At 44.3% G+C, this 25,704-nt stretch overlaps 1 protein-coding gene across 1 annotated transcript in view; it reads right to left on the bottom strand.

Annotated features, from left to right (window-relative positions):
- Nucleotides 1-270: 270 nt before the first annotated feature.
- trappc9 (trafficking protein particle complex subunit 9) overlaps nt 271-25,704 on the bottom strand; it is an 80,904-nt gene continuing 55,470 nt past the window's right edge. Inside the window, 2 exon segments of the mRNA XM_068731242.1 lie at nt 271-288; nt 19,336-19,454. Coding sequence (XP_068587343.1) covers nt 271-288; nt 19,336-19,454 — 137 coding nt within the window.

Raw genomic sequence — 25,704 nt, 5'->3', positions numbered from 1 at the left:
CCAGCCATGAATGTGTTATGAAGTCAAATGCGACTGGAGAAAAAGAAAACCGCTCTGGATTCAGAAGGTTAATCGGCCCTCAGCGTAAAACAAACGTCGGTTATAACTCCGTTAATCCACAGACGATGGCGGTCGCTGGTCGGTTACCTGGTCGCGGGGAGGGTGTTGACTCTGGTGAAGAAGACGGACGGCTCCACGTCCACATGGACCCCCGAGACAGCTCCCTGTGGTAGCCCTCCACTTTGCCCGCTCCCCCCGAGTACTTGAAGTTCAGTACGCTTCCAAAGTCTGCAAAAAAGGGACAAGAGAAGGTTTATAAATGTAGAACCGGCTGGTTTTGACAGTGTTCTACAATGAAGGGCTGATTCAGCAAGAAAAAAAAAAAAAAGCCATATCTGTACAGAGACTCGAGTGCGATTAGGGTCAGAGGTCACGGCCTGCATGTTGTTTTCTGCAAATCCATCAGCCAAACTGGTCTGATTTTGAGATCGATGCATCACAAGTCATCACGGTGAGATAATGAACGCAGCCAGAGCGCCCTTTAATGGAAAGGGTGTCGCTGAGAGATTGGTGTCGTGACGTTTCCCCGTCCTAAAAACGGTGCGGGAGGAGAGGAGCGGCCCATGGGTGCAGGAGGAGGATTTGCTGCCGTTGTTCCACGGTGAATGGGAGAAAGTGGAAGGTAGGGTGGGGAGGGGGGGGGGGGGGATTGAAAGTGTCAGTTTATGGTGAGAGAGCACCAGCTGACTCAGCAATGGGCCGAAGCCGGTTAACGGGAGCATCCGAGGTGCCGCTTCTTCCGATATCATCGCTCCACCTCCTGATGGAGGTACTTGGCTTCGCCTTTCCAGAACAAATTTTCACTGATCCTTTGATTATTGTCACTCTTCATCCCCTCCTCTTTCGCGGGGGGCGCAGAGTGCCAAGTGGAACGTTTCGGAGCCTGCTGGCTAGACGTCTGGCCCGTTACGACCTAACGGCAGAAGGCCCGGCACCACCGAGCAAAGAGATGGAAACGTTAGAGAGGATTATTGTTATCGTACACCGAGCACCTTAATTCTGAATGTCACTTATTTTGAACCGCATGGGCTTTGTTCCCGCTCTTGGTATATTTTCATGTTACACCTAATGACCGTATCGTTCCTTGTCCTGGTATATATTTAATGCTATTCTTTTTTTTTTTTGTGCTACGCTAGCAGCGTGGCTCTATGGAAGATTAGTTCTTTACTTTGGTGCTTTTCGCTAGGAGCTCTCTCCCACAGCGCCGCGTCAGCACTAAAGAAAGGTCCGCCTCCACACACACAAAACTCAAGTCAGGCTTACATGATAATATAAGATGGTGAACATGCGCATGCCTGCTACACATCAGCATGTTAGCATGCTAAAGTTAGCATTTAGCTCAAGGAGTACAACCTTCCAGAGCCACTAGCATGGCTGTAGAGCGGCTGTCCTGTTCACAATAAACTTCCTTCATGAACCCTGGTTATTATATTGAAGCTTATACTATACAGTATAGTAGTATAGTACTGTATAGGTACTGTATAGTAGAGGTACTGCGGGTTACTGACAAAATGCATTCTACAACAAACCCCGCTGACAGTAAATCAAAGTTGCACAAAGACCTGAACACAACATCATTAGCATGCTTCTGACTGATGGAATACTTCATAAAGCAACCCCTTGATGCAAAGGCTGCAAATTAAAAATCCTGATATCCTCCCTGAAGACCATGCCCCCCCCCCCCCCCTTTCACCAGCGAAGGCAGAGCAGCAGCCGAGGAGACGGACACATGCTGCGTTGAGAGGAGCGGCTCGCTGACGTGAATCTCATTTGAATTGATCGACGGGAAGTCGCTCAGATTCCTTTGAGCGGCCACACCGTTTCCATTAAAGTCTACGGTTTTCTCTCTCTAACAAGGTTTGATTCACTCGCTCATGTTTGGTAAAGGATAAGGCAGGTGTTTTATCTTTTTTAATTATGGAAAGACAAAACAAACACAGGGGTTTATCCTTCTAACAATATCGTCTGTGTTGCCAAAGATATTGCCACAGAACATTTTCGTCCCAAAAAACTGTTTAAAAAAACCGCATGAAAATAGCAACAATTTCAGTGGGCTGACACGTTGCTTTGCGACAATAAACACAGCCGCTGTGCATATTTGTATTAACGGGGAGGATTTCTGATACCGAGGGCAAATACGCGAACTCACTGTTGTGCTGAGTCACGTGCAGCTGTGTGATCCACATAACATGCGTGGTTCTAACTGGCCACAACCCGATCCTCTCGAGGACCAGCGATTGCCTCGGTGACACCAGCAAACGGCGGCCGTGCACCCCGACTCCTTATCCAGACCCCGAGAGCCCCCCCCCCCCCCTCTTCCTCCGCTCAATCCCCCCCCCCCTCCTCCCCCCCTCCCCCCCTCTGCTCTCCGCCCCCTCAGACCCTATTTCAATCACACTGGGCTAAAAATAGGCCCGGCTGTAATGAGCTGACAGCAGTTGGGAGCAGGCCAGCAGCAACACACCAGCCTGACCGCGCACATGCTCTACCTCCACACACACACACACACACACACACACACACACACACACACACACACACACACACACACACACACACACACACACACACACACACACACACACACACACACACACACACACGAGGCACGCAGAGCAACGTGATCCGGGAGAACGCCAAAGAATAAGGCGACAGTTTGATTTAAGGCGTTCACCGAAAACCAGAGCTGTTTACGTCGATGTGTTGTAGCTTGTAGCCAACAAGCAAACAGGGGGAAAATAGGAAATAGAGGGACATGACATTTTACTGTATTCTGTCATTTCGATGAATGTACAGTTGTTGAAATGTGACAGCTTGCATCCTTTACCGCAACACCCTGTAACCTTTGGGCTACAAGTTATAGGATAATGCTAATGTTTAGCATTTAGCTAACTATCCTGTAACAGTAGCTCATGTGGAGCACAATCATAAAGTTCGCAATATTTACATATATTTTGGTAAAACAATAAGCTACTCGTCTTACCGGACAAAAGGAGTCTTAAGGAGTAGTTAAGATAATCCTTTATTAGTCATAGTGGATCAACAAGTATCATAAATAAGTAATAAGCAGGAAAGGATATTAACTAAGAAAAAGTAAAAAAAAATCCACAATAACTCAAATATAACTAACTAAAATGATAGAGACAGAATAATTGTTGTAGCGCGCGGCTAATTCATATCGTATTAAATACAGCGGTGTCTCCACAGCCTTTGTTCCGTCTCTTTTTTTTTTTTTTGGTTTTAACTGCTTGTGTAATGTGAGCTTTGAGCTCGGCATCACAGGCGGGACACGGAGAGGCACACTCGCAGCGTGAGGACGGGCTTTTTACCTTGGATGCCTTCACTCGGTATTTCTTTTGCTGTGTCACAACAAAGCCTCCGCGGACCATCCATCACACCCATCCACACCAACGATGGAGCATTTGTTTTGACAATAGAGGTGAATTCCCAACGTCAAACACACAGTTCTCTCTCTCTCTCTCTCCTCTCTCTCTCTCTCTCTCTCTCTCTCTCTCTCTCTCTCTCTCATGAACAAAAAAAAAAACAGAAAGAAGAGGCAAGCTGAAGGCTTTTTGGATGCTTTGGCACTGAGATAAAGATCGGGACACATCTCTCTGAGGAGATCATGGCTGTGGACACATGTCTCCTGAAAGCATCCCCAGTGACAGGGAGGTGAGGACGGGGTGAGGGGGACGGGGGACAGGGGGACGGGGGGGGTGGAGCCATGACTCGCTAAAGGTGTTTCAAACTATTTGGCATTCCACTTTTATGCTGTCATACTGAGACCCAGATGAGATACATATCAATGTAATCAGTGCATAATAGAGAGGAGGCAGCTCCTTGATAAGATTAGCTTAGCACAACAACGGGAAGGATTTCAGTAGCATCCACCTGAGGGACAGGAATACGCTGAACAAACTGCACTCGGTTATGAGCTCCTTATGTATTATTGTGCGTCTCTGATCCCCATAGAGCATTTTCAAAGTCTTTATTCTAAGCATTGACACCGACACAGTTTACCATGTGGAGCACATGACAGTCACCAGCTTGTAATGTGCATTACCATCCCATAAGATAAGAATCAAAGGAGAAATGACCTCTGACCTCTGACAACATATTTAGGGTCTTTGAAGGTGGTTTTTTTTTGGGCGACAGGTTCCCACTGGTCATCTAGTTCTCTTTTTTTTTTTTTTTTTAACGATAGAACAAAAATGGGAGTGGCCTCTACTAATGAGTGTGTTGTTGTGATATCACACACACACTTATTAGCAGAGGCCACTACTCTCTGGTAGACACGACAGATGCGGTTAAATAGCTAAAACCACTGCAGATGTGATGCTCGCCATGAGCTGCTGGCCCCGGACCAAATGGGATGAAACCACGTCTTGGATCTAAATCGGGGACCGTTGACAGAAGTGGTCTTCATCCTACCTGTCGAAAAAAGGTGATCTCTATGTACCACGGAGACGGTCTGTTCTTCACGTTTATCATACATTTTGTCCAAAGCACGATATTTTTTTAGCCCCATTTTGTTATTTAATCTCATAGGAGACACACCTGTATATTAATGTATATATATATATATATCTATAGATATATATATATATAGATATAGATATCTATATATATATCTATATATATATATAGATATATATATAGATATCTATATATATATCTATATATATATAGATATATATATATATAGATATATATATATATATCTATATATATATCTATATATATATATATATAGATATCTATATATATCTATATATATATAGATATATATATATATATAGATATCTATATATATATATATATATATATATATATATATATATAGATATCTATATATATATATATATATATATATATATATCTATATATATATATATATATAGATATCTATATATATATATATATATATATATAGATATCTATATATATATATATATATATATATATAGATATCTATATCTATATATATATATATCTATATATATAGATATCTATATATATATATATATATATATAGATATAGATATCTATATATATATATATCTATATATATAAAAATACTTTTAATAAAGACAAACTGGCTTGTTTCAAAATAAAAGGACTTTTTTTTGCACTTCTGATGAGTTAGCAAAGTCACTCGCAGCTAATGGAAATAATTGCAAAATGCAAAAAAAAAAAAGGTAGAATTTCACCTCTTCACTTCCACAGTCTCAGCAGAAGCCACAGTAAAAGGCGCTGGCGTGAAACACCATTACCTTCCTGCAGACAGCCAAATTGGAAATGGAGTAAAGCCGCCGTTTATGGGTGACACACTCGCAACATCAATTTCTGTGTCTGCTTCAACAAAAAAAAAAAAAACATTTATTTTTTCCCCCCCACCTTAATTTGGAAAGATAAGTGGTGAATTACATGTTCCACCAGCAACAGGTTCTCTCTCCTGTCGTTACCCGTTTGTGTTCTCCATCACACCTGGGACAGGTGGTTGAGCGGTGGGTGGACAGAGGGTCACGGTGTACTTTGATGACGGGATGAAATGGAAGTCTGTGTGCCTAATTGCCCTTAAAATGAGGCTTGACCCCCGCTCAGGTTGCATCTGCCGTGAGCCACGGGAGCCGTTTGGCGGCGGCGGCGGCCTCGGCTTCCTTCGGAGGAACGACTCGAGGGCATTGGAATGCAGCGCGGCCATTAGGAGCGCTGCTGGGAATCGACTCTCGTACGCGCACCCGGCTGTCAATCACCAAGCCAATCGACCCGGGCACCCCGCGGGCTCCGCACACGAGGAGAATACGGTGGGAAGTTAAACGGCGGGCCTTGAAGACGGCTTTTACGTCGAGCCGAAGGGAGGCGACGCGCACAGATGGAAATGAGCAAATGAGACGAGGCGCGAGATAAATCTGCTTTTGGGTTTTTGTCCGTCTGTTGCTTCCGAGACGCACTTCCAGGAAAATCCACGGCCTTGAGAGGAGCTTGGCATCAACTTTCTGCTGCGCTGGTGATTGATGGGGGAGAAGAGGGCGGGGGGTGTGATGAGAGTATGTTCTGTATCCGTCCCACGGTGTGATGAGTTAGCAATAATCGCTGGATGATGAGGAGCAAGGGGGGGGGGGCTTTGTGTGTGGATTTGACAGCTGATGCGGTTTAGAGCATCTAAAACTGCTCAGTAACAACCAGGCTGCATGCAGACCAAAATAGCTGGCACTGCTGACAGGGAAACGGGTTGTATTATTATTATTATTATTATTATTATGATGATGTTAAAGGGAGAGGGAGCCAGTGAAGCACACATGCATGGTACGGTAGAATAACTTCACCCCCCCCCCCCCCCCCCCCAAAAAAAACAACCAAAACTGCTCCCAGGAAGAGCCCCGAGCCGGTCCACTTAATGACGGTCCTGACATTTCTGCCCACGGCGTTTAGAATGTCACGCTCCGCACCCACTCACAGTTAGGGTTTGCCTATGATGTGGCAATTAGGACGGGAGACTTTTTTTTTTTTTTTTTTTTAAAAGAGTGGGCGAGCGAAAACCTGCCGAGCTCTGAGGACACTGTGACGAACGGGGGGGGATATGGGATGTCAAGCTCCAAATTACCGTAGGAGGCGGAGGGCAGCGGGAATATCGACACACAGAGTGTGAAGAGAGCGCCGTGGCGACATAAATCCAGCGCGGCGGCGTCAGGCAGGTAATCTGGTCGTCACTGTGGAATGAGTTACGAGGGCCGCGGTGACGTCACTAATAGTGTAGAAGAAGAACCAGAGAAATCTATTCACCTGTCGCTGAAATGATACAGGCTTGATTGTTTATATGTTTCTGTTGTCATGAAACAAAGCAGAATGTCTAATGCTTAGTTATTGTCAGCGTCCAGAGGTCCTATCTTTGAAGCATGCCAAACAAAAAAAAATTGTTTTCGTTTTAAGGCGTTAAAATAACATTTACAAGATGATGAAATGATTATTAATTATTGGCACATTAAATGTAAAAAAAAAAAAAAAAAAAAGGTGTAAATGAATGGGACACGTGTTTTTAATTTGAAACATCTCAAAGCAGCAAGTCAAATGAGCAATCTGTGCTTTTTCAAATCTTTCAGAAGTAAAAATATTTAATTTATTGTTCATGTTTCATGTGTGGCAGGAGATTCAAATCTAATTTGACTATTAGATAGGAGACGTTCCTGGTGACAGACCTGAAACCTCTGCTGTAATCGAAAGACAAACCCAAACTAGACTATTTGATATTTTATTAGTCGTTTTTTCTAATTTTTGCTATTTTGGTTTCACTTGATTTTCTCCAGCAAACATATTTGACACACAGTTCCATGGAAAATCAAAAGCCAATTACAATTCCTCTCTTGGCTCTTTAGCCCAGTGAAACCCTTCAGGGACCGCCGTTCCCACAAACCCATTCTCCGCCCTCGTCCAACAACATCAGGTTACCGGGGAAACGGCAGCGTTCGGCTTGTGCAAATATTTAAAAAAGCAAAGCTCTCCGGTGGGTTACAACGCCGGGGGGGGGGGGGGGTCAACAGAAACCGGGCTCGCCGCGCACCGACCTCTCATTTGAAAGCAGATGTGCAACCTCTGCGTACGCTTGTGGTGAAGAACACTCAACCAATTAACTGACAGAAACAACTGGATCAGAAACATCTTAATCCACAAATATGCAAAGGTCACATTATTTGAGTATCTGACATTAGTTCTAGAGATAGATTACATTTTATAGAAGCTGTCAAACACTGCCTATTACAAAATCAATGAGTCCAATGTCATGGATCAAAGCAGTCTGGACTCCTGACTGCATATGTTCTTCACACTTCAGATGTGCTGAGATGCCCCTTTATGGCTTAGTTTTCACAAAGCAGTACCTCGTTGTTCTGATATTATCAATGCAAAGAAAATTGTTAAAATGCACAAAAACAAGATGTATGGTAGAATCAAACTAAACTAAATACATTTAGCGATCAAGACTCCATCTGAAATATGAGATTCCCTTCAAGAATATTCACAGGAGAATGACTCAGGCTAAAAATAGGACGCCGTCGATATGAGACATCTTCCAGTGTCTGTTTCAAGAACAGTCTTTTTCTCAATACGCGCATCCGTCACCAAGCAAAGAAATACTTTTGATCAGAATGTCTGCCCGGAGAAATATTAGATTAAAAGAGCACACAGCTCAATGCCACCGTAGTAAAAAGACGACCATCTTTATTCTGAATAATCCACTCCTACTGAATTGTATCCGTTCTTCGAAAAAAAAACTGGTAAAACGGCGTCTACGGCCAGCTCAGCTTGGTTTTAACGATTCAAACTCATCAAATCAAAAATGTTCAAACTCGGGACTGACGCCCTGGATCTGGATGGTGACCCCCGTGTGTGTGTGTGTGTGTGTGTGTGTGTGTGTGTGTGTGTGTGTGCGTCTGCTTCGCGCATTCACGTTCTTCCTGTGAATTCTCATAATAAAAGAACCATTTCATCCGCGGTAATCTGATTTCTTTTCTGAGCGTTAACTAATTCACTTACGTGCGTTTCAATGTGATTACGCGCTGTGAGTCACGAAGGGGAAGAAGTGGATGAACACGGGGGCACTACATTTTAGTCAAGAGGAGAGAGAGTGGCATCCGTCCGAGATGAAGACACACACACACACACACACACGCGCGCGCACGCGCGCACACACACACACACACACACACACACACACACACACACACACACACACACACACACACACACACACACACACACACATTGAGTTTTATCTGATCGGAGGTAAACAGAAGACCCGCAGGTGCCTCAGAAAACCAAACCGCTGCTCTTTTATGTAACCCTGTGGTCCTGTGCAGGTGTCACACCGTTTACCAGCTGGAGAGCGACTACAGGGAGAAGAAGCAGCAGCACCCCCCCCCCCCCCCCCCCCCACCCACCCACCCACCCCCCCACTGTTCTTAAAGTATATCAACAGCCGGTCAACCGTGGAGATGTGAAGTCAGCTTCAAAGATGGGACTAGCAGAGCTGAAAGCCAGAAGCTCTGGAGGCTGGGAAAAAAAAAAAAAAAAGATAAATTGCATGACAATGCATGAGCAGACACTTACGCAAACACACCCACACATTTGTACTACTACACTTATATATATATATATATATATACACACAAACACACGGAAAAGCAGGTGTGCTGGATGGTGAAGCGCGCTGGCGTATGAGCTTCCCGCTCAGGGTGACTGTGTTGCAGCTGAAGGTGATCCGATGGACAGCGGTTCAGCCATCGAGCGCGGCAGCATATGGAGCCACGCTTTGGCCCGGCTCGCTGGATTTCACACATGGATTCAAGTCCAGCGAGCGTGATGAAATGCTCGATTCTCCACTAATTTCACCCGCTGGGCTCGCATACACCAGCAATTCCAGACACGCACACACACACACGCACACACACACACACACATATACAGAAGTCAACAAACGGAACTTTATCCCCGACCTTCTGGGGGGCGGAAATTAATTTTAGACTCCAGTTCATTTGCTTGATCTGTGTCATTGTATAGTGAACATTTAGTCTTTGAGCAGAGAGACTACCTCTATTCAGTGCAGGAGTACGTTCTTTCCATTTATAGAGTGCATTTTGACTTGTGACCCGAGCGTTACTGAACAGGGCTTTTCTGTTTTTGAACAAAAAACATTGTGAATCGGTAAGGTTTAGAAGATATTTGAGAATCAATCCCGCAGGCGCACGCAGAAAAATACGGATCGATTCACCCATCTGCATGCCGTTAGCCACATTCGCTGAGGTTAGCACAACAAGCAGGTTGGCGAGCCAGACAGCAGTAGAGAGAGACCGTGTGAAAGACGAGGACGGTGGTGCTCCACCGCTGTAGAGTGCGTGAAGAGAAGGACACGCACGCCAACGCAAGATCACCGGGACGAGCGCAAAGCATCCCGGATTTCGTCATTTCAATTTCATAGCACAAGGGAAGCTTTTCAGTTTTATAGCCCATTGCATTTGGTAAAGTGTTTGTCCGTGTCACTCAGTAGACACGGGAGCTCCTTGAGCTTATCGTGACACATGAGCACAGCAAATATTAGACTGATGGGTCCCACCATATGTGAGATTAGTCGTGGACAGACACAGAGATGCACACACACACACGCAACCGAATACATAATCTCCCGGCAGGATAGTCATCACATTACAGTCACGATAACTTTCTTTTGAACAAGGACAGCCCTCTGAAGAGATCCCACTGAAGTCTAAAGAGCCACGAGCAAAACCAACTGTTGCCCCCCCCACCCCCCCCCGCCCCCCGCCCCCCCGATCGGCCCATCTCTCCGCCGCTCATAAAAAATGTGCCCCGGAGCCCAGGACATATATTTTACATGAACAGTAATTAGAAAGACGAATACAAAAGTTATCCGTTATCCCCGGGGGGGTTAGGGGTCCTAATGGACCGGATCATTTGGCCATCAGTTAGAGACGGGGAGGCCCGCGGTGCCTCATCAAAGCGTCGGCGGCGACGGGTCATCGGGGATAAAGATGTACGCCGCCAACTTGTCTCCTCCGTCTCTTGCATACGCGTACATCCGGGAGCTAAGAAGCTTAATAAGGGGACGCATGCTGCTGCTGCTGCTGCTGCCAGGACGGGTGTCCCCTGTCTGTTGCAACCACGGTCCAAAATTAGCTATGAAGCCGCGTTCTGACTCTCCGCCAACGCCGTAACCGCAAGGCGGGGCCTGCAGGTTTTGCCGACTCTCACGGGAAATCAAGCGCGGGGTCCCTTTCTCAATTTACTCAAATATTAACAATTGTGATGCGACGGTTTAATTCGAGGAGCTACGCTCATCCGGCGGCCAGCTCCTCCAGGAAATGCAAAATCGCAAGGATAATAATAATAATAAAAAAAAAAAAAAAAGCAAAAATAAAAGCTCTGCATGCAAATCCCATCGCTCTGAGACACTATGAGCTTCGCAGACAGCAGCGAGCCGAATTATACACCGTGTTACGACGAGTGCGATGGCAACGGCGCTCGAGAAAGAGCTCACAATTGCATCTCGGGTTATCGAACCACTACCTGAAAAGGGCCAGCGGCGTCTCCGATAGGATCGAGGGGACGGAAGCAGGATCAGCGTCTTCCCCTATACCCCAAACCCCATCCATCTCCTTATCGCTCGTCACTCATGCTTCCTCCCTTCATCTATCACAGAGGCACACAAGGGGATACGCCTCATGTCGCTGTGGCCTAAAGTGGAGAGTGATGGGGGAGTGGGGGTGGGGTGGAGTGGGGGGGGCACAGCTGTGGTTTGCAGCTGTGGCTTCAAACTCCAATCAGCGAAGGGCCGTGTTTTTTTCGCGGCCAGGTAAATTAAGCACTCGAGAGATTAAACCGGCTTGTAGGAATGAAGATGTTGGCAAACAGCCGGCGACGTGTGTGTGTGTGTGTGTGTGTGTGTGTGTGTGTGTGTGTGTGTGTTGGGGGGGGTGGTGGTGGTGGTGGCGGCGTCGCCTTTTTCCGTGCGCGCGTGCTCCCGATGATGATTATGCCTTTTGATTAGTCTCTAATCATCAGTCCTCCTCTCCGCAGACGCCTCCAGGCGAACGCAGACGCTCGGAGCGAGGAAAAAAGCCGTCCAGGACCTGACGCCGCAACGTTGAAATAGACTTTGACAGATAGCGGCGAGCTCCACGAAGCTCCCCGCCCCGAGAGGATAGACGGAATATTAAGTCCATTTGTCGTCCCCCCTCCCCACCACCACCACCACCACCACCCATGGTGTCAGCGGAGACAGTTATCTTAAATAAGGCCGAATCTTTCACCGAGGGAGCTGCTTGTCAAAAGTCCCAGAAGGAGGATGTTTCAGGGAACAGAAGCAGCTCTGTGATAGAGGAGTGCACCGTGACGGACCCGGCGAGGCTTTCTTCCTTTGTGTAAGGTCTGGGTAAATGTGCGACGGGTGGTAGGAAGTCACATATATAACACCGCCGGATCCTTCGCCGTGGCGTCGCCGATGATGGGGAACCGTGGAGCTGCGGCTCGTTCACAAAGACTCTTTTCTGCTCTGTGGATTATCTTTTTTTTTCTGTAAAGTCTGTAGTTCGGCCCAAAAGTGTGTTTTGGGAACACTTTAACCCCTCTGCACCCCAAAAACCTGGATGGAAAAGCATGTTTTCTTTAAGAAACGCCAAAAAGTTAGTTTATTTTAGCCAGAAGCGTCAGAAAATGCAACCGAATTAAGCTTAAAATCATATTTCATCAGAAGCATTTTATTCTACATGTCTCATTAAAAATTCCGCCCCAAATAAACCGTTTACTCCAAGCAGATCCTGAAAAGAGTGCTTTGAGAAGAGGAGAGGCGGCAAGTAGAGGTTGTAAAAATGTAATTAACTTCATATATATATATATATATATATATATATATATATATATATATATATATATATATATATATATATAATATATTATATAACACTTGGTACCTCCATTTTTCCCCCAACATTGGTAACACTTGCGGCAACTTGGAAAAATGTTGGATCTATTGATTCTTTTTTGTATGGCATTATAACTGACGTATAGTTGATATATGATAGTTTGACTGAATTATTGCCTCTCTCTCTCTCTCTCTCTCTCTCTCTCTCTCTCTCTCTCTCTCTCTCTCTCTCTCTCTCTCTCTCTCTCTCTCTCTCTCTCATCCATATCTTTCGCCCAATATCTGATCATTGGAGGACATAAAAGAGTAATTGCTGGAGCTCTCTAGGTGGACAACGTGGTCGATTAATTTACTGTAAAAGCACATGAAACAGCTGTGTACTTAAGGCTGAGATTCTGAATTTGAAGTACCTGCACAGATGTGCATGTTATTGAGGACATGTTGCAGGGAGCAGAAGACTGCCAGACACATGGCGGGTAATTAAAAGATGAGCATGCTCACCACACCCTGTTATAGCTGTATTACATAGTGTCAGCTAAACACAATCAGAGAGCGACCAGCTATAATTGATAAGTTTACAATAGTAATGTATGTAATGACGATATTGATGAACCTACAGAGAACGTTCACTTGAATCCACAGCTCCCCTCAGCGTACTTTCAGCTCATTGTTTAGCAGTCCGGACGGCAACCTTATCGTTTTCGGGTTCACTGTCATCACTCTCCAAGTGTCATTTTCAGCTAGAATGCTCTAAAAAAAAAAAAAAAAACCCTCAGTGCACACCATCTGTTCAGCTCCAGAACAGCAGACAGACCAGACTAGCTGAGGAACATGGAGGAGCACTGAGCAGCTACAGAGACAGAGACGTTCCCCTCAGGAATCACCAACACTCAACTCGGGTTTAGGTCGGGAAATTAGGGAAACAAAAGGAAGACTTTGTTGTTGAATTGTGTCAAAAAATACAAGACATAATAACGAATGACTGTAAGCAAAATGAACGTGAATCTTCCAGAATCTGTGCCACTGACAATGTCTTCCATAGGTAACGTATCAGCAGCTCTGCCATAAAAAAACAAAAAACAATACTCATTTAAAATGACATAAAGCCAAGAGAGGGTAAGAAAAGAAGGAGCCGTTTTAATCCCGAGCCAGGAAAAAGAAAAAAATCATTCGGTGGTTAAGCTGGAGTTTCACACTTGGGCAGACAGCTGTGGCGGTTATAAATATCTGTATCACGAGCAGAGATCTGTATCCGTGAAGAGAGGCGAACTGCCATCGGGAGGCTGGGCTTCTAAAAATAGCAGCCGACTCTGTCTCTGTCTCCACTGGATTTGATTAGCCCTGAAGAAACTCTGTGCCCCCTCCCCCCCCACCATCACACACACACACACACACACACACACACACACACACCACCACCACCACGACACTCCTCGTGTGTGTGTGTGTGTGTGTGTGTGTGTGTGTGTGTGTGTGTGTGTGGCAGCATGTCTTGTCTGCAGGCCAGGTTCTTTCTCGCTGCACACAACCACACTCTTCTTTGTTAAGAAAATGCTTACATCGGCTTTGTCTGAAGTGCGATCTATAATCCTCTCTCCAGCGTTTAGCGTCTCGTTTATGATAAGATTATCTGAAGCTGCACTGATCACGTTTCATATCAACGGTGGATCGATGCAAACTCAACACGTTTAATCACCAAACAGATCAATTCTTAAATGAAGTTATTGTCGTTCAGGCAATATTATTAGCCCAATATCTCAAAATCTAAAATGAGTCTATTAAATGTCACTAAACGTTGTTTGTTCGGCCAACTTTCTCCAGTCCAAAGATATTCAATATACGATTATAGAAATCATATAAAAGCAGAACATCTTTGTTGCTATCCTTCAGTTTTGCAGGAGGAAAAAAATGGCCACCTGAAACCCCCTCCGAATGTCTCCGAAACCTCATTTGGGGAGCCATCGTCAAAGAGATTACTGCAGTGTGTCCACTCCAGTGATCTCTCGCCAATGAGCACCTGAAATGGGACAATTCCATTTCATATGTGGCTGGGTTAAGAGGTGCCCGTCGTCTCGAAAAGGGTGCACTGTAAAAAAAATTTTTTAAAAACGGTGACGCTGGACGGAGGAAACCCAGAAACAGCCGTGCAGCACCAGAGACGTTTGACGTTTTGATCGAAACCAGTCGGTTTTTAGCTGATTGGCAGCTAATATTCTACTTATTATCATATTTTGTGTCTTTCTCACACACACACACACACACACACACACACACACACACACACGTTTGTGAGATATAAAGCTTATATTGTAATTCTTTCTCACGCTGTTCAGAGTCTTACCTTGACCTGCATTAGGATGCGTTCATGCTCTACTCTGTAAAAATGGGTTTTGGGGCGAAGGTGAATTATAACGTTATCATGTGTTCATATTTAATCTCGTAAAATATTTTTATTTTTTTTTGGTGAGAAACTTGAATAAATAGTTGTTTGAAGGAGATGTTTTCACAGCAATAAAAAAATAAATAAAAATGGTGACCTGTTTCACTTCCGTCAGCTCTAAGCAGCTTATATTTGATATAATCCAAGATTCTTTCTAATCAAAGCAAGAATTTACATAAAAATACAATCAATCCAATGTCCCAATCATTTGAATGCTGAATCACTCCCAGCCTGTCACTCATGTCACCCCCCCCCACCCCCACCCCACCCCCCCGCATTAAATCACCGAGCGGCACTCCTCCGCATCGGCCGCTTCAGCCACTCCAACGGCAGAACTCTTTGCAGACACAATCAAACCGGCGCTGAGCCTGAAGGGGCGACGTGCTCCCGCTGAGGAATGAGACGCGAAGGCGCAGTCGCGAGGGTGAGGGGAGTAATTGACAGCGTCAAAACACACACACACACACACACACACACACACACACACACACACACACACACACACACACACACACACACACACACAGAGTCGTGGAAGTACGCTCGCTCTGCAAAAAGGGAGGCGACTCATTGAAAACCGGGCACGTCCGAGCGGCCGGACCTCCTTCACCTGCTGCGGATGCATCCTAAACCTGACAGCGCGCGCTCGCGGAGCCCCGCAGGCGTTCCCGAGGAATGAAAGAAAACAAAAAAAAACGGGTGCGAAGATTGAGCGATGAAAGGTCAGAAAGAGATAAACGTGTTGACTCCTCGTGTGCTGATTGCAGATCAGTCGAGATTGATTGCACCTACTCATATACTGCAAAGTATACACCCCAATGGATGCCGGCGTAGATACTCGCAGATCACAAACACAGAACATTGGGGGGGGGGGGGGGGGGGGGGTGTCGATATCTAGAAAAAGGTGTGTGGAAAATAAAGCCTGAGCAATAATAACGGTCAAATAAGGTCAAAAATAGCCAGATTGACATTTTGATTGCACCGTGATTTAGACATGCAGAGAACACCCTGCTGTCCTGCCAGCCAGTTTGGCGAGAAGATTTTCAATTTCCTACGCATATGTTCATCTATCCTGCTGGCCGTAATCAGTCATTAGCAGCTAATATACATTCTCTCTCGTTCCACCATGCGCGCGCGCGCGCGCACACACACACACACACACACACACACACACACACACACACACACACACACACACACGCGCTGACGAATCAAGGCCGACGTGACGCCAGCAGTGTGCTTACACAAAAAGCACTCTAACATATGCGGCGACACATCCTCAAAAAAAAAAAAAAAAAAAAAAAAAAGGCAGCAATGAGAGGGGCTGGAGTTGTTCGAGACTTCAGGCCACACGTCAGCACTTCCTGTTACAGATTGAATCAGGAGGATGTGAGGACGAAGGCTCTTTTGAGGTAAACGTGGGTCTCCTGAGACAGACGGGTGAGAGAGAGAGAGAGAGAGAGAGAGAGAGAGAGAGAGAGAGAGAGAGAGAGAGAGAGAGAGAGAGAGAAGAAGAAGAAGAAGAAGTGTGGAAGACTGACTGACCAGCATTCCAGCAACAACCAGCCAGGAGACGAGAGTGTTGATATTGGATGATTGTGCCGAAAACACAGATTGCGTTCAGCGACAACATTTTTTTTTATATCCAATGCCATGAGTTTTTAGAATTAATGCTTTCCACGACGTCGGTGCACGACAGCCGGTGTGGCAGGGTGTCCGCCCATGTATCGCAAGCCCGTCTGGCCTAAGTCGACTCCTCGCCGGGGGCCTCGGCATCAGGGGGATTTATTATTTATTTTTGATGTATTTTTTTTTTTTTTTTTAAAGGTGTTTTGTTCGAGAAAAATGTGTGTGGAAAAAAAAATGTAAGATAAGTAACAAACTGCATTCCTGTGTCTTGCTTGCCACCTGCTGATAACACTGATGGGGGTTTCGCACCGAAAGTTGGAGACAACTGGACCGGGTAATAAAAGGAAGTCTGTGGAGGGACTCAAATGTCACATGACAAAGTCCAACCTTCATGCCTTTTAGGGGGCTTTCACAAACAAACGAAGATGATATATTGATTTACCGGACTGTGTTGTTTTGCTTAATGCGCCTTATAATCCGGTGCGGTTTATGTGTGAACATAGACACGTTAATTCACAGTGCGCCTTATAATCCGGTGCGCCTTATAGTCCGAAAAATACGGTAATTATCAATTAACACGTTGTCATCGATTCTAGAGATCAAACTTTTTTGCGTCGGAAAACTTCCCTTGAAGTAACATCACACCGTGTTGTGAACTGTGGGTTTGAGTCAAAACTACTGGAAAAAAAAACAAAAACAATACAGCCCAAAACAGCAATGAGTCATTCAGCTGGAAACCCAGAATACATCTACGGCAGTATGCAGGCGAATCATCGCACGGGCTTTTTGTCGAGGCGCACAGTGAAATGAATCACCCATGGTGTCGACTCCCATGTCCAACAGCACGTCTACAAAAGGAGAAGCAGAAGGAGCGTCATCAAAACCTGCCGTTAAAGCGGGCTGCTCGCAGCACAAGAGTCCTCGCGTAATTGGCTTTACTTTGACCGCGGTTCCAAAACACCTGAATTCTTCGATGAAAGTCAGAGCTGCCAGTCAAACCCCGGCGCTAATAAGCCTAACCGCTGATTAAAAAGCCCAGTTTGCCCTCGACAATGGCTGCTTCTTTTGTTCCCCTCGCTGAACCGGTACTTGTTATTGCAGAGAATCCAAAGGGGAGAGGGATTGTGCTTTTTTTTTTTTTTTACCTGCGGTGTTGCTGCTCAGCATGAGGAGGATTTGTCAGTACAATAGGGATGTAAAGCAATACTTCATCCCATTCATACATCACACACACACACACACACACACACACACACACACACACACACACACACACTCTAATACAATCAGCTGAATTCGCTCTTCACGGTGGTCAGAATCTCTGACATCCATCGAGGATTAACGTTCGTAAATCTGTTGAGGAAATATGAAATGAAGGTAAAACCCAAGATCAGTTTTTCTTCTGTATCAACAGTAATCCAGCCGGATTTTGTCTGCACAGCGCACAACAGTTTTACCTGGAGACTTGAACTAAAGCAGGCCTCTACAGTCGTGTAGTGAACAGCTGGAACTCAAGAACTTCAATCAAATATATCTTTATCGAGGCCTCCTTCCATTCTGAACCAGTGAGCCAAAGCCTTAATCGCCTTTTCTTCTTACATTCTCAACCATATAGAAGCTTTGTGTTAATCTAGGCCTCATATACATATACATATATATATAGGTTTTTACTTGTATTTCCCCACTGTTTGAATCCTTTACTTTAGACTCAGTTTAGACTTTTGTTCCTTTTAAAATGAGCCTAAATGATCTAGATTTCTAAAAAAAACGTCCTGGCCACTTCTGGCTTATTTCCAAATACACATATATGTTTGACACAAACTAATACAGATAGTAGTCATATATGCGTGTGCATATTTTGTATTTGCAAATCCCTATTGCCTATTTAAGGCAAGGATCACTTGTGATGCAGACGACTGACCGCTGTACGTATAGAACTATGAACAGGCGACATCCTCCTGTATTCTCTCTGCCATTAGTCATCATCCTGTCTAACTTTCCTAAAGAAAGTGAGAAAAGTTTACTTTGTTTGGAAGCACGTCTGAACATGAGGCACCGATGCTGTTTTCTCTCCTGATGATTCACAGGAGGAGAGAAAAGGAAAGAGCTCACCGGCAGCTTTTTGTGACCGTTGTGTGCTACAGATGACCCACAGCAGGCAGACTATCACTCCGACATCCAAAAGTCCTCGACAAAACCTTCTTCCCCGCTGATCATCTCTATCCACTGCGTCTGTCTTCATCTCGCCTCTTCCCCGTCCCACTATCTATTTCTTTTTCCCCTTTGCAGAGTCACACAAAAAGCCTGTAAACGTTTTTCTTCTCATTTCTGTGCCTATGTTGGAGCTCTGAGTCCTTATTCAAAGAGCAGGGTGCATCTGCAGCCAAGGTGAGACACCAGCCACAAAAAAAAAAAAAAACAACAACAACCTCTGTGTTCTTTTTATAGCAAAAGCAGCAATTTGTCGGAAACAATGCTATAGTTTTACCTCAGCTTTTGCCAAGACGTGCACACACTGCACAGAGTGTTCTTGGTGTGAAGAGGGAGAGCAGCAGCGAGAGTAACGGGGTTAAAAAAAAAAACTGAGATATTCATCATCTGCAGAATAGGTGCAGAGAGACTGCACCAACGCGAAAATGAATTACCCCTTTGCTACAAGCCGGGAAAAAAAACAAACTAAAAACAAAAGAAAACAACGGCTTGCATCTTGAACAAAGACTTGGCAGAACAATGGAGCATTGTGCACTTTTGCAGGTTATTTTTTTTTTCCACTCACCTTGATATGGCTGTACTCTGCCTTGCCAGACTCACTGCTGACGCTCTTGTTCTCCGGCCTGGGTTTGAGGACCTGTCGCAGCGGACTGGAGATCGGCAGGCCCGTCACACTGATCCCGTCTAAAAAGAATTACACAGTCAGTACAGTCAGCAAAGAGCAAAGAGACGAGGGCGACGCAGCCTCACATTGTCAGACATCAACAGGAGCTCTTTAGTTGTGATGCATTATTTTAATTACTTCTTTTTTTAATGCACTGCACTCCTCATCCATCTCTTATTAGTTGGTGATTTACCTACATTTCCCAGAAGTGCCATGTTCCTCACAATTACTTGACGATCCGGAGAATATTATCGCTATATCACAAACTATTGACATATACTGTATATCATGTTTTATATTATTAATATTAGGTATTGCTTGCAGTGTTTAAATGCGTTGAATGTGTATTGGATTGTAATTTATGGCTATGAGGTTAGAGTTCACTCAGTTGATCATTTGCTAGACGTCGTCCCTGAACAGCGATTGTTCAATGGTTGCTAAGGAATCATAACTCGGCACAACAGACCCGTCGTGCTTGTTCACGGTGCTGCAGAAATATCGAAGTATCTAGAGAGTTTGACTTTTGGTTTATTTTCTCCAACACATTCTCACCCCAGTGCGTCAGATACCACAGATGGGTCAGTGCGCCTAAGCTCCAAACCATGAGGCTCTATGTAACCCTCTAGCGGCAGATTTGGACGTGTCATGGACGGCGGGTCAATATACGTTTGTTAAATTAGTTCATTTTCTATGCAAAGAAAACCACTTAGCTAGGTTGAGGCAAAGAGTGTGGCTGACTTCAAACCACTCACTTGACAAACTTTCGGTTTTGCATTTTGATTTCTATAGATTATGAATACCATACGTTTGATTTTAGTTTTATTCATTTTGGTTGTGTGAGTTTTAATTCTTTGCTATGCATCATGCTTATGTATGTATGCATGCATGTACTATGCATGTACATATGCGTCTGTGAATATGCATGTGTGTATACACACGCACATGCGTATGTACATATGCATGCAATATGTGCATGCATGTACTGTGTATGTATGTATGTATGTATGTATGTATGTATGTATGTATGTATGAATGTACTGTGTATGTACTGTGTATGTACTGTGTATGAATGTATGTATGTACTGTGTATGAATGTATGTATGTATGTATGTACTGTGTATGTATGTATGTACTGTGTGTGTGTGTGTGTGTGTGTGTGTGTGTGTGTGTGTATGTATGTATGTACTGTGTATGTATGTACTGTGTATGTATGTATGTACTGTGTATGTATATATGTATGTACTGTGTATGTATATATGTATGTATGTATGTACTGTGTATGTATGTATGTACTGTGTATGTATATATGTATGTACTGTGTATGTATATATGTATGTATGTATGTACTGTGTATGTATATATGTACTGTGTATGTATGTATGTATGTATGTATGTATGTATGTATGCATGTATGTACTGTGTATGTATGTATGTATGCATCTATGTACTGTGTATGAATGTATGTATGTATGCATGTACTGTGAATGTATGTATGTATGCATCTATGTATGTATGTACTGTGTATGTATGTATATATATATATATATATATATATATATATATGTATGTATGTATGTATGCATGTACTGTGTATGTGTGTATGTATGTATGTACTGTGTATGTATGCATGTATGTATATGTGTATGTATGTACTGTGTATGAATGTATGTACTGTGTATGTATGTATGTATGTACTGTGTATGTATGCATGTATGTATATGTATGTACTGTGTATGAATGCATGTATGTATGTATGTATGTATGTATGCATCTATGTATGTATGTACTGTGTATGTATGTATGTATGTATGTACTGTGTATGTATGTGCTGTGTATGTATGTATGTATGTATGTATGTACGTACCTTGTATGTATGTACTGTGTATGAATGTATGTATGTACTGTGTATGTATGTATGTACGTACTGTGTATGTATGTACTGTGTATGTATGTATGTACTATTATGTATGTATGTATGTATGTATGTACTATTATGTATGTATGTATGTACGTACTGTGTATGTATGTACTGTGTATGTACTGTGTATGTATGTATGTATGTACTATTATGTATGTATGTACACTTGTAGTTGAATGTGCGTATGTAAATATGTGAGCTGTTTGTTACCATGTATTGTATAAGTGCAATATAAATAAAAACTATTTTCATTATTGGTATTATGAGTGTTTTTAGTAGTATCATTATCTCAATGTACTGTATTCACTTTGTCTTGTAAGATTGCAAACAGCATAAAGTTAGGTTTTAATATCTGAAAACAATAGAAGATCTCAGCTGGTTTCTGTGGTTCTGGTGCTACTGTGACAAAGTGAATGATTTTATATTTGTGACCTTGAGAGAAGCAGTTGGACACAGCAGCAGCTGCACTATCAGCAGCTGCATACGGCTCCACCACAGGGGCTGCTGCTGCTGCTGCTGCTTTCAACCCGCTCAGACAATACTCAAAAATGACGCCCAGAGCCCAGACTCTGACGTCAAAGCAGCCGTATCGCTCTCTCTGACGTCAGTGGAAAGCAAAGCCCTGCAATTTCCCCTAAGAGGGGGGAAATTACCGGCCTGTGTGGCAGCTCAGGCAATTGGGTTCACTGAAGACGGGACAGACAAAGTCACAGGATATCAAACTATAACCACCACATGTCAGATTGGTAAAATAGAAACTAACTGGAGGAGCATTTCTGCTAGGAAAGAGGGAAAAAAAGCCAGAGCAACAAGACGAGGTGTGTACGGCATGAATGTTGTCGCTGCACCGATGGAATCAATGCCGTCAAAAGGTGGATTCTGCTAAATCTAACGTGACAACAGGTAAACGAGGAGGAAGTGTTGAGATGGTCTGAACGGCAAACGGCAAATTAAGACGGCAGACTGGAGCTGATCAGAAAACAGGGAGACGTACAAGTGAAAAGTCTCCGATGATGGGCATAATAAAGAAACGCACAGGCTCTCCTCCTTCCCTTATTAAATCCCAGCTGTTTCTTCCGGGTGCTGTTACATAAAGTCATGCGTGAATAGAGCCAACACTGACTTTTCTTCCTGCGTCTTTCTTCTATTTGATAAATAACAACAGTCGGCATGAAAATGGCCCGTCTTCGGCGAGCACGGCTTTAAACCTGCCTTGGTGTTTCACGATCCAGACTTCACCGTGTTTCACTCACGATTGTCAGCTTTTTCTTCCGTCTTCCGGGAAAGCCCCCCCCCCCCCCCAAAAAAAAGAAACCACACACAGCGTACACTACAGGCTTCACTGTGGGGGAAACTTCTCCACAGCGATTGCTGTCACTGCCCCGGTGACAACAATCTCCTCCCGTTATTGCCTCATTCTCTGCATCCTGCTGCTAAACAGATTAGATATGCATCCAGACATTGACTCAAGAGTGGCAGAAAGGGAGAGACCCCCCAAAAAAATCCAGACGACGCTTTCAGACTTTATGAACTGCAGCTTTCATTACGGTACGAGGCCTGCTTTCAGAAGATACACATGACTTGTTGTGTCCCGTGGCACAGAGACCGTGTGAGTAATGGCTGCCGTGATTAACGATGGCATTGCTCACAAGTCACAACCACCACCACCCCCCCCCCCTCTCCACCCCCTCTCCACCCTCCTTCTAATCAGTATCCGTCTAGTCCTCTGTCTAACCGTCTACGGGGAGAATAGGGTGGAGTCAAGGTTTCTATCAGTGGTCAGATCGCTGCATCGGTTGCTTTATCTTCATTGTTTTTACATGGAAAATAAAAGAACCCATTTTATTCATTGTCCAAGACAGGTCAGGGGTCTGGTCGAAGGGGGTTCAACTACAGTAGAGAAGCAACATGAATAATAGTTGGCTACACGAAAGAAAAATGGCAAAAAAACTAATTTAACTACTTAAAATCAGCGTGAGGTTGTCGTAGGTGAACTGCCAGCAAGCTACTGCAAAATGCAGTAAAACTACTCGTTTAATTACATGGAGTTATTCACTGTGATGAGCACAGGTCTGGTAGATCTCTGACGTTTACGAGCCGATTTCCCGGAAGATCAACACATCTCGCAGATACGGAGAATAGGACTCGTTCCAGTGTAAACATTAACACCCTGTTCAATATCCGGTTAAAGGAAGACTATGGTGAGAAAGGAAAATACGTATAAAATACCAACCATGATGAACATGTAATATAACCAACTACAGATGGACAATTACGTGTTTTACAACGCGAGTTTAAAACCGCTTTGACACACGCTGCAGCTTCGGGTTATTCCTGCACATCAAAACACACCATTAATCCAATTCAACACTTCGAGATATTAACAGCACACAAAAAAAAGCAGAGACCGAAAACTGAGGCCGAGAGCGTCGTTAACGCTTCCATCAGCGTCGCAAAGAGAGGAAGGGCTCTCTCTACCGTGACGAGCGGGGATCTGGTAGGTAACACACCAAAGATGTGAACAGACGACGTCAGTCATTACGGCGAGCTATTCCAGTCCGTCTGGAAGCTCCATTAACGTCGTCTACCGACTACCGACAGCTGCTTTGTTCATCGGTAACCAATGTCTGCCGCGCAGAGATTCACGAGGCTTTTGACTTGAGACAACAATACAAAAGCTTTTCATATTCTACCAGTTTGTTTCTTTTTCTTCAGTTTACGGCTACTGAGGTATCGTTACCCTCAGAAGAGGCCATCTCGTGATAAGATGAGTCACTGTTGTGCTGTTTGTGCGCCGTCCTGCTGAGAGATCACCTATCAAAACGCTGCGTGTCCGGCACCGACGTCTTTTTTTTCCCCTTCCCCTTTGATTTTCCTGTTAATTAGGTTTCTGTAGGTCGCGCTCTTATCTCCGTCTGTGCAGCCACGGCGGCTTATCGCCGCTCATGATAACTGCTCGGTTCTCCTATCTGTCTATTCCCAAAACAAACTGGGAACCTGGAAGTGGCGAGAACACCACTCACCCTGAGAATAAAGCAGGGTATGTTTTAAAATGACCATTGTACAACAATACAATACATGTACGGATATCTCGCTTGGGGAGAAAAAAAATAAATAAATAAAAATGAACAGATCCACAGATAGAATCCGGAGGGTGGTAGCGACGCAGCTGGAACCCCAGAAGAAGAATAACTTGAGCACTTTCATAGTTTAGTTACAACAATAACAGCCTGATAACAACCATCTATAACGCAAACACATGGACGTCTTTAAAGGACGGACTACGAGCGAGACAAGGTCTCAAGGTGTTATCATCTTCACCGTCGTCATCATCATTCAAGCCGCTCGGTTGAAGACCTGAGTTCCATGATTATCACCTGCAGGTCCATCACCTTCCGAGGTGTTTGGAGATCTGACAGCAATCCAGTCCGCCAGAGATGCACAATGTTTACTTAATTAACTTATTACTTTTACTCTTGTTGGCACTTTTTTTTTTTTTTTTCTTTTTTTTTTTTTATTACACTCATCAGCCAGATGCGACGTAATGTCATCCTGCTGTGCACTTGTCCTGTGAATAGTATGAATGACAATAAAGTTAATCCAACAAGGGGACTGAATGCAAATGAGTCTTTGATTTAAATCGAGATGGTTCCGATCAAGGAATATTTACAAAATACTTTTTATTACAAAGTATCATGGACACATTTTCGGTCGATATCCAAAAAGTACTGGGTTTCGATAAGCAGCCATATTTCCTCTACAAGGTTGTTGTTGTTTTTTTCTTTCTCCCCATCGAGAAACATGAGCGTATCACACGTCAAAAGTGTTCTTGGGGGCTAAAAGGTGGTGTCAACCAATGAGAAAAGCCCCCCCCCTCCGTCTCCTAAATTAAAAGGAGCTGAAATGCATCTTCTTCTCTGTCTGAGCCCTTTAATTCATGTTTTTTAGTTGGCATCACGTGTCTCTTTACTTGTTTTTTTTGAGGCAGACATTTTCCTGTGGCACGAGGCGACGTTAATGTAGTGGGTAGCACCGTCATTAGGGTACAACGCTCACACCATTTGATACGACAAACGCTCGCCGAGTCGAGGCCCATTAGTCTTGAGCGATGACATCGCTCCCTTCTGATCCTAAGTTACGGTGTTCGTGCTCTCGAGCCGGACCCAAAGCGAGGGACAAACTATTCCGGGGATGAATCGATGATTCCCCCGGCCCGTTTCGGATGCTTCCCGCTTCCTGTGGCTTCGTCTGCTTTGCCCCTTCTGCCTCAGCTGGAACGCAAAGGACATCGAGCGCACAACTGCCAGGCAGCATTACGGTTCAGGCCGGTGGATTGACTTTCTCCTCACTGT

This window comes from Cebidichthys violaceus, unplaced genomic scaffold (assembly GCF_023349555.1).
Source record: "Cebidichthys violaceus isolate CVI_PGR_0920_01 unplaced genomic scaffold, fCebVio1.0.p SCAF_50, whole genome shotgun sequence".
NCBI classification, from domain to species: domain Eukaryota; kingdom Metazoa; phylum Chordata; class Actinopteri; order Perciformes; family Stichaeidae; genus Cebidichthys; species Cebidichthys violaceus.
The sequence above is the reverse complement of the archived record's forward strand: the minus strand, read 5'-3'. Positions and strand labels throughout refer to the sequence as shown.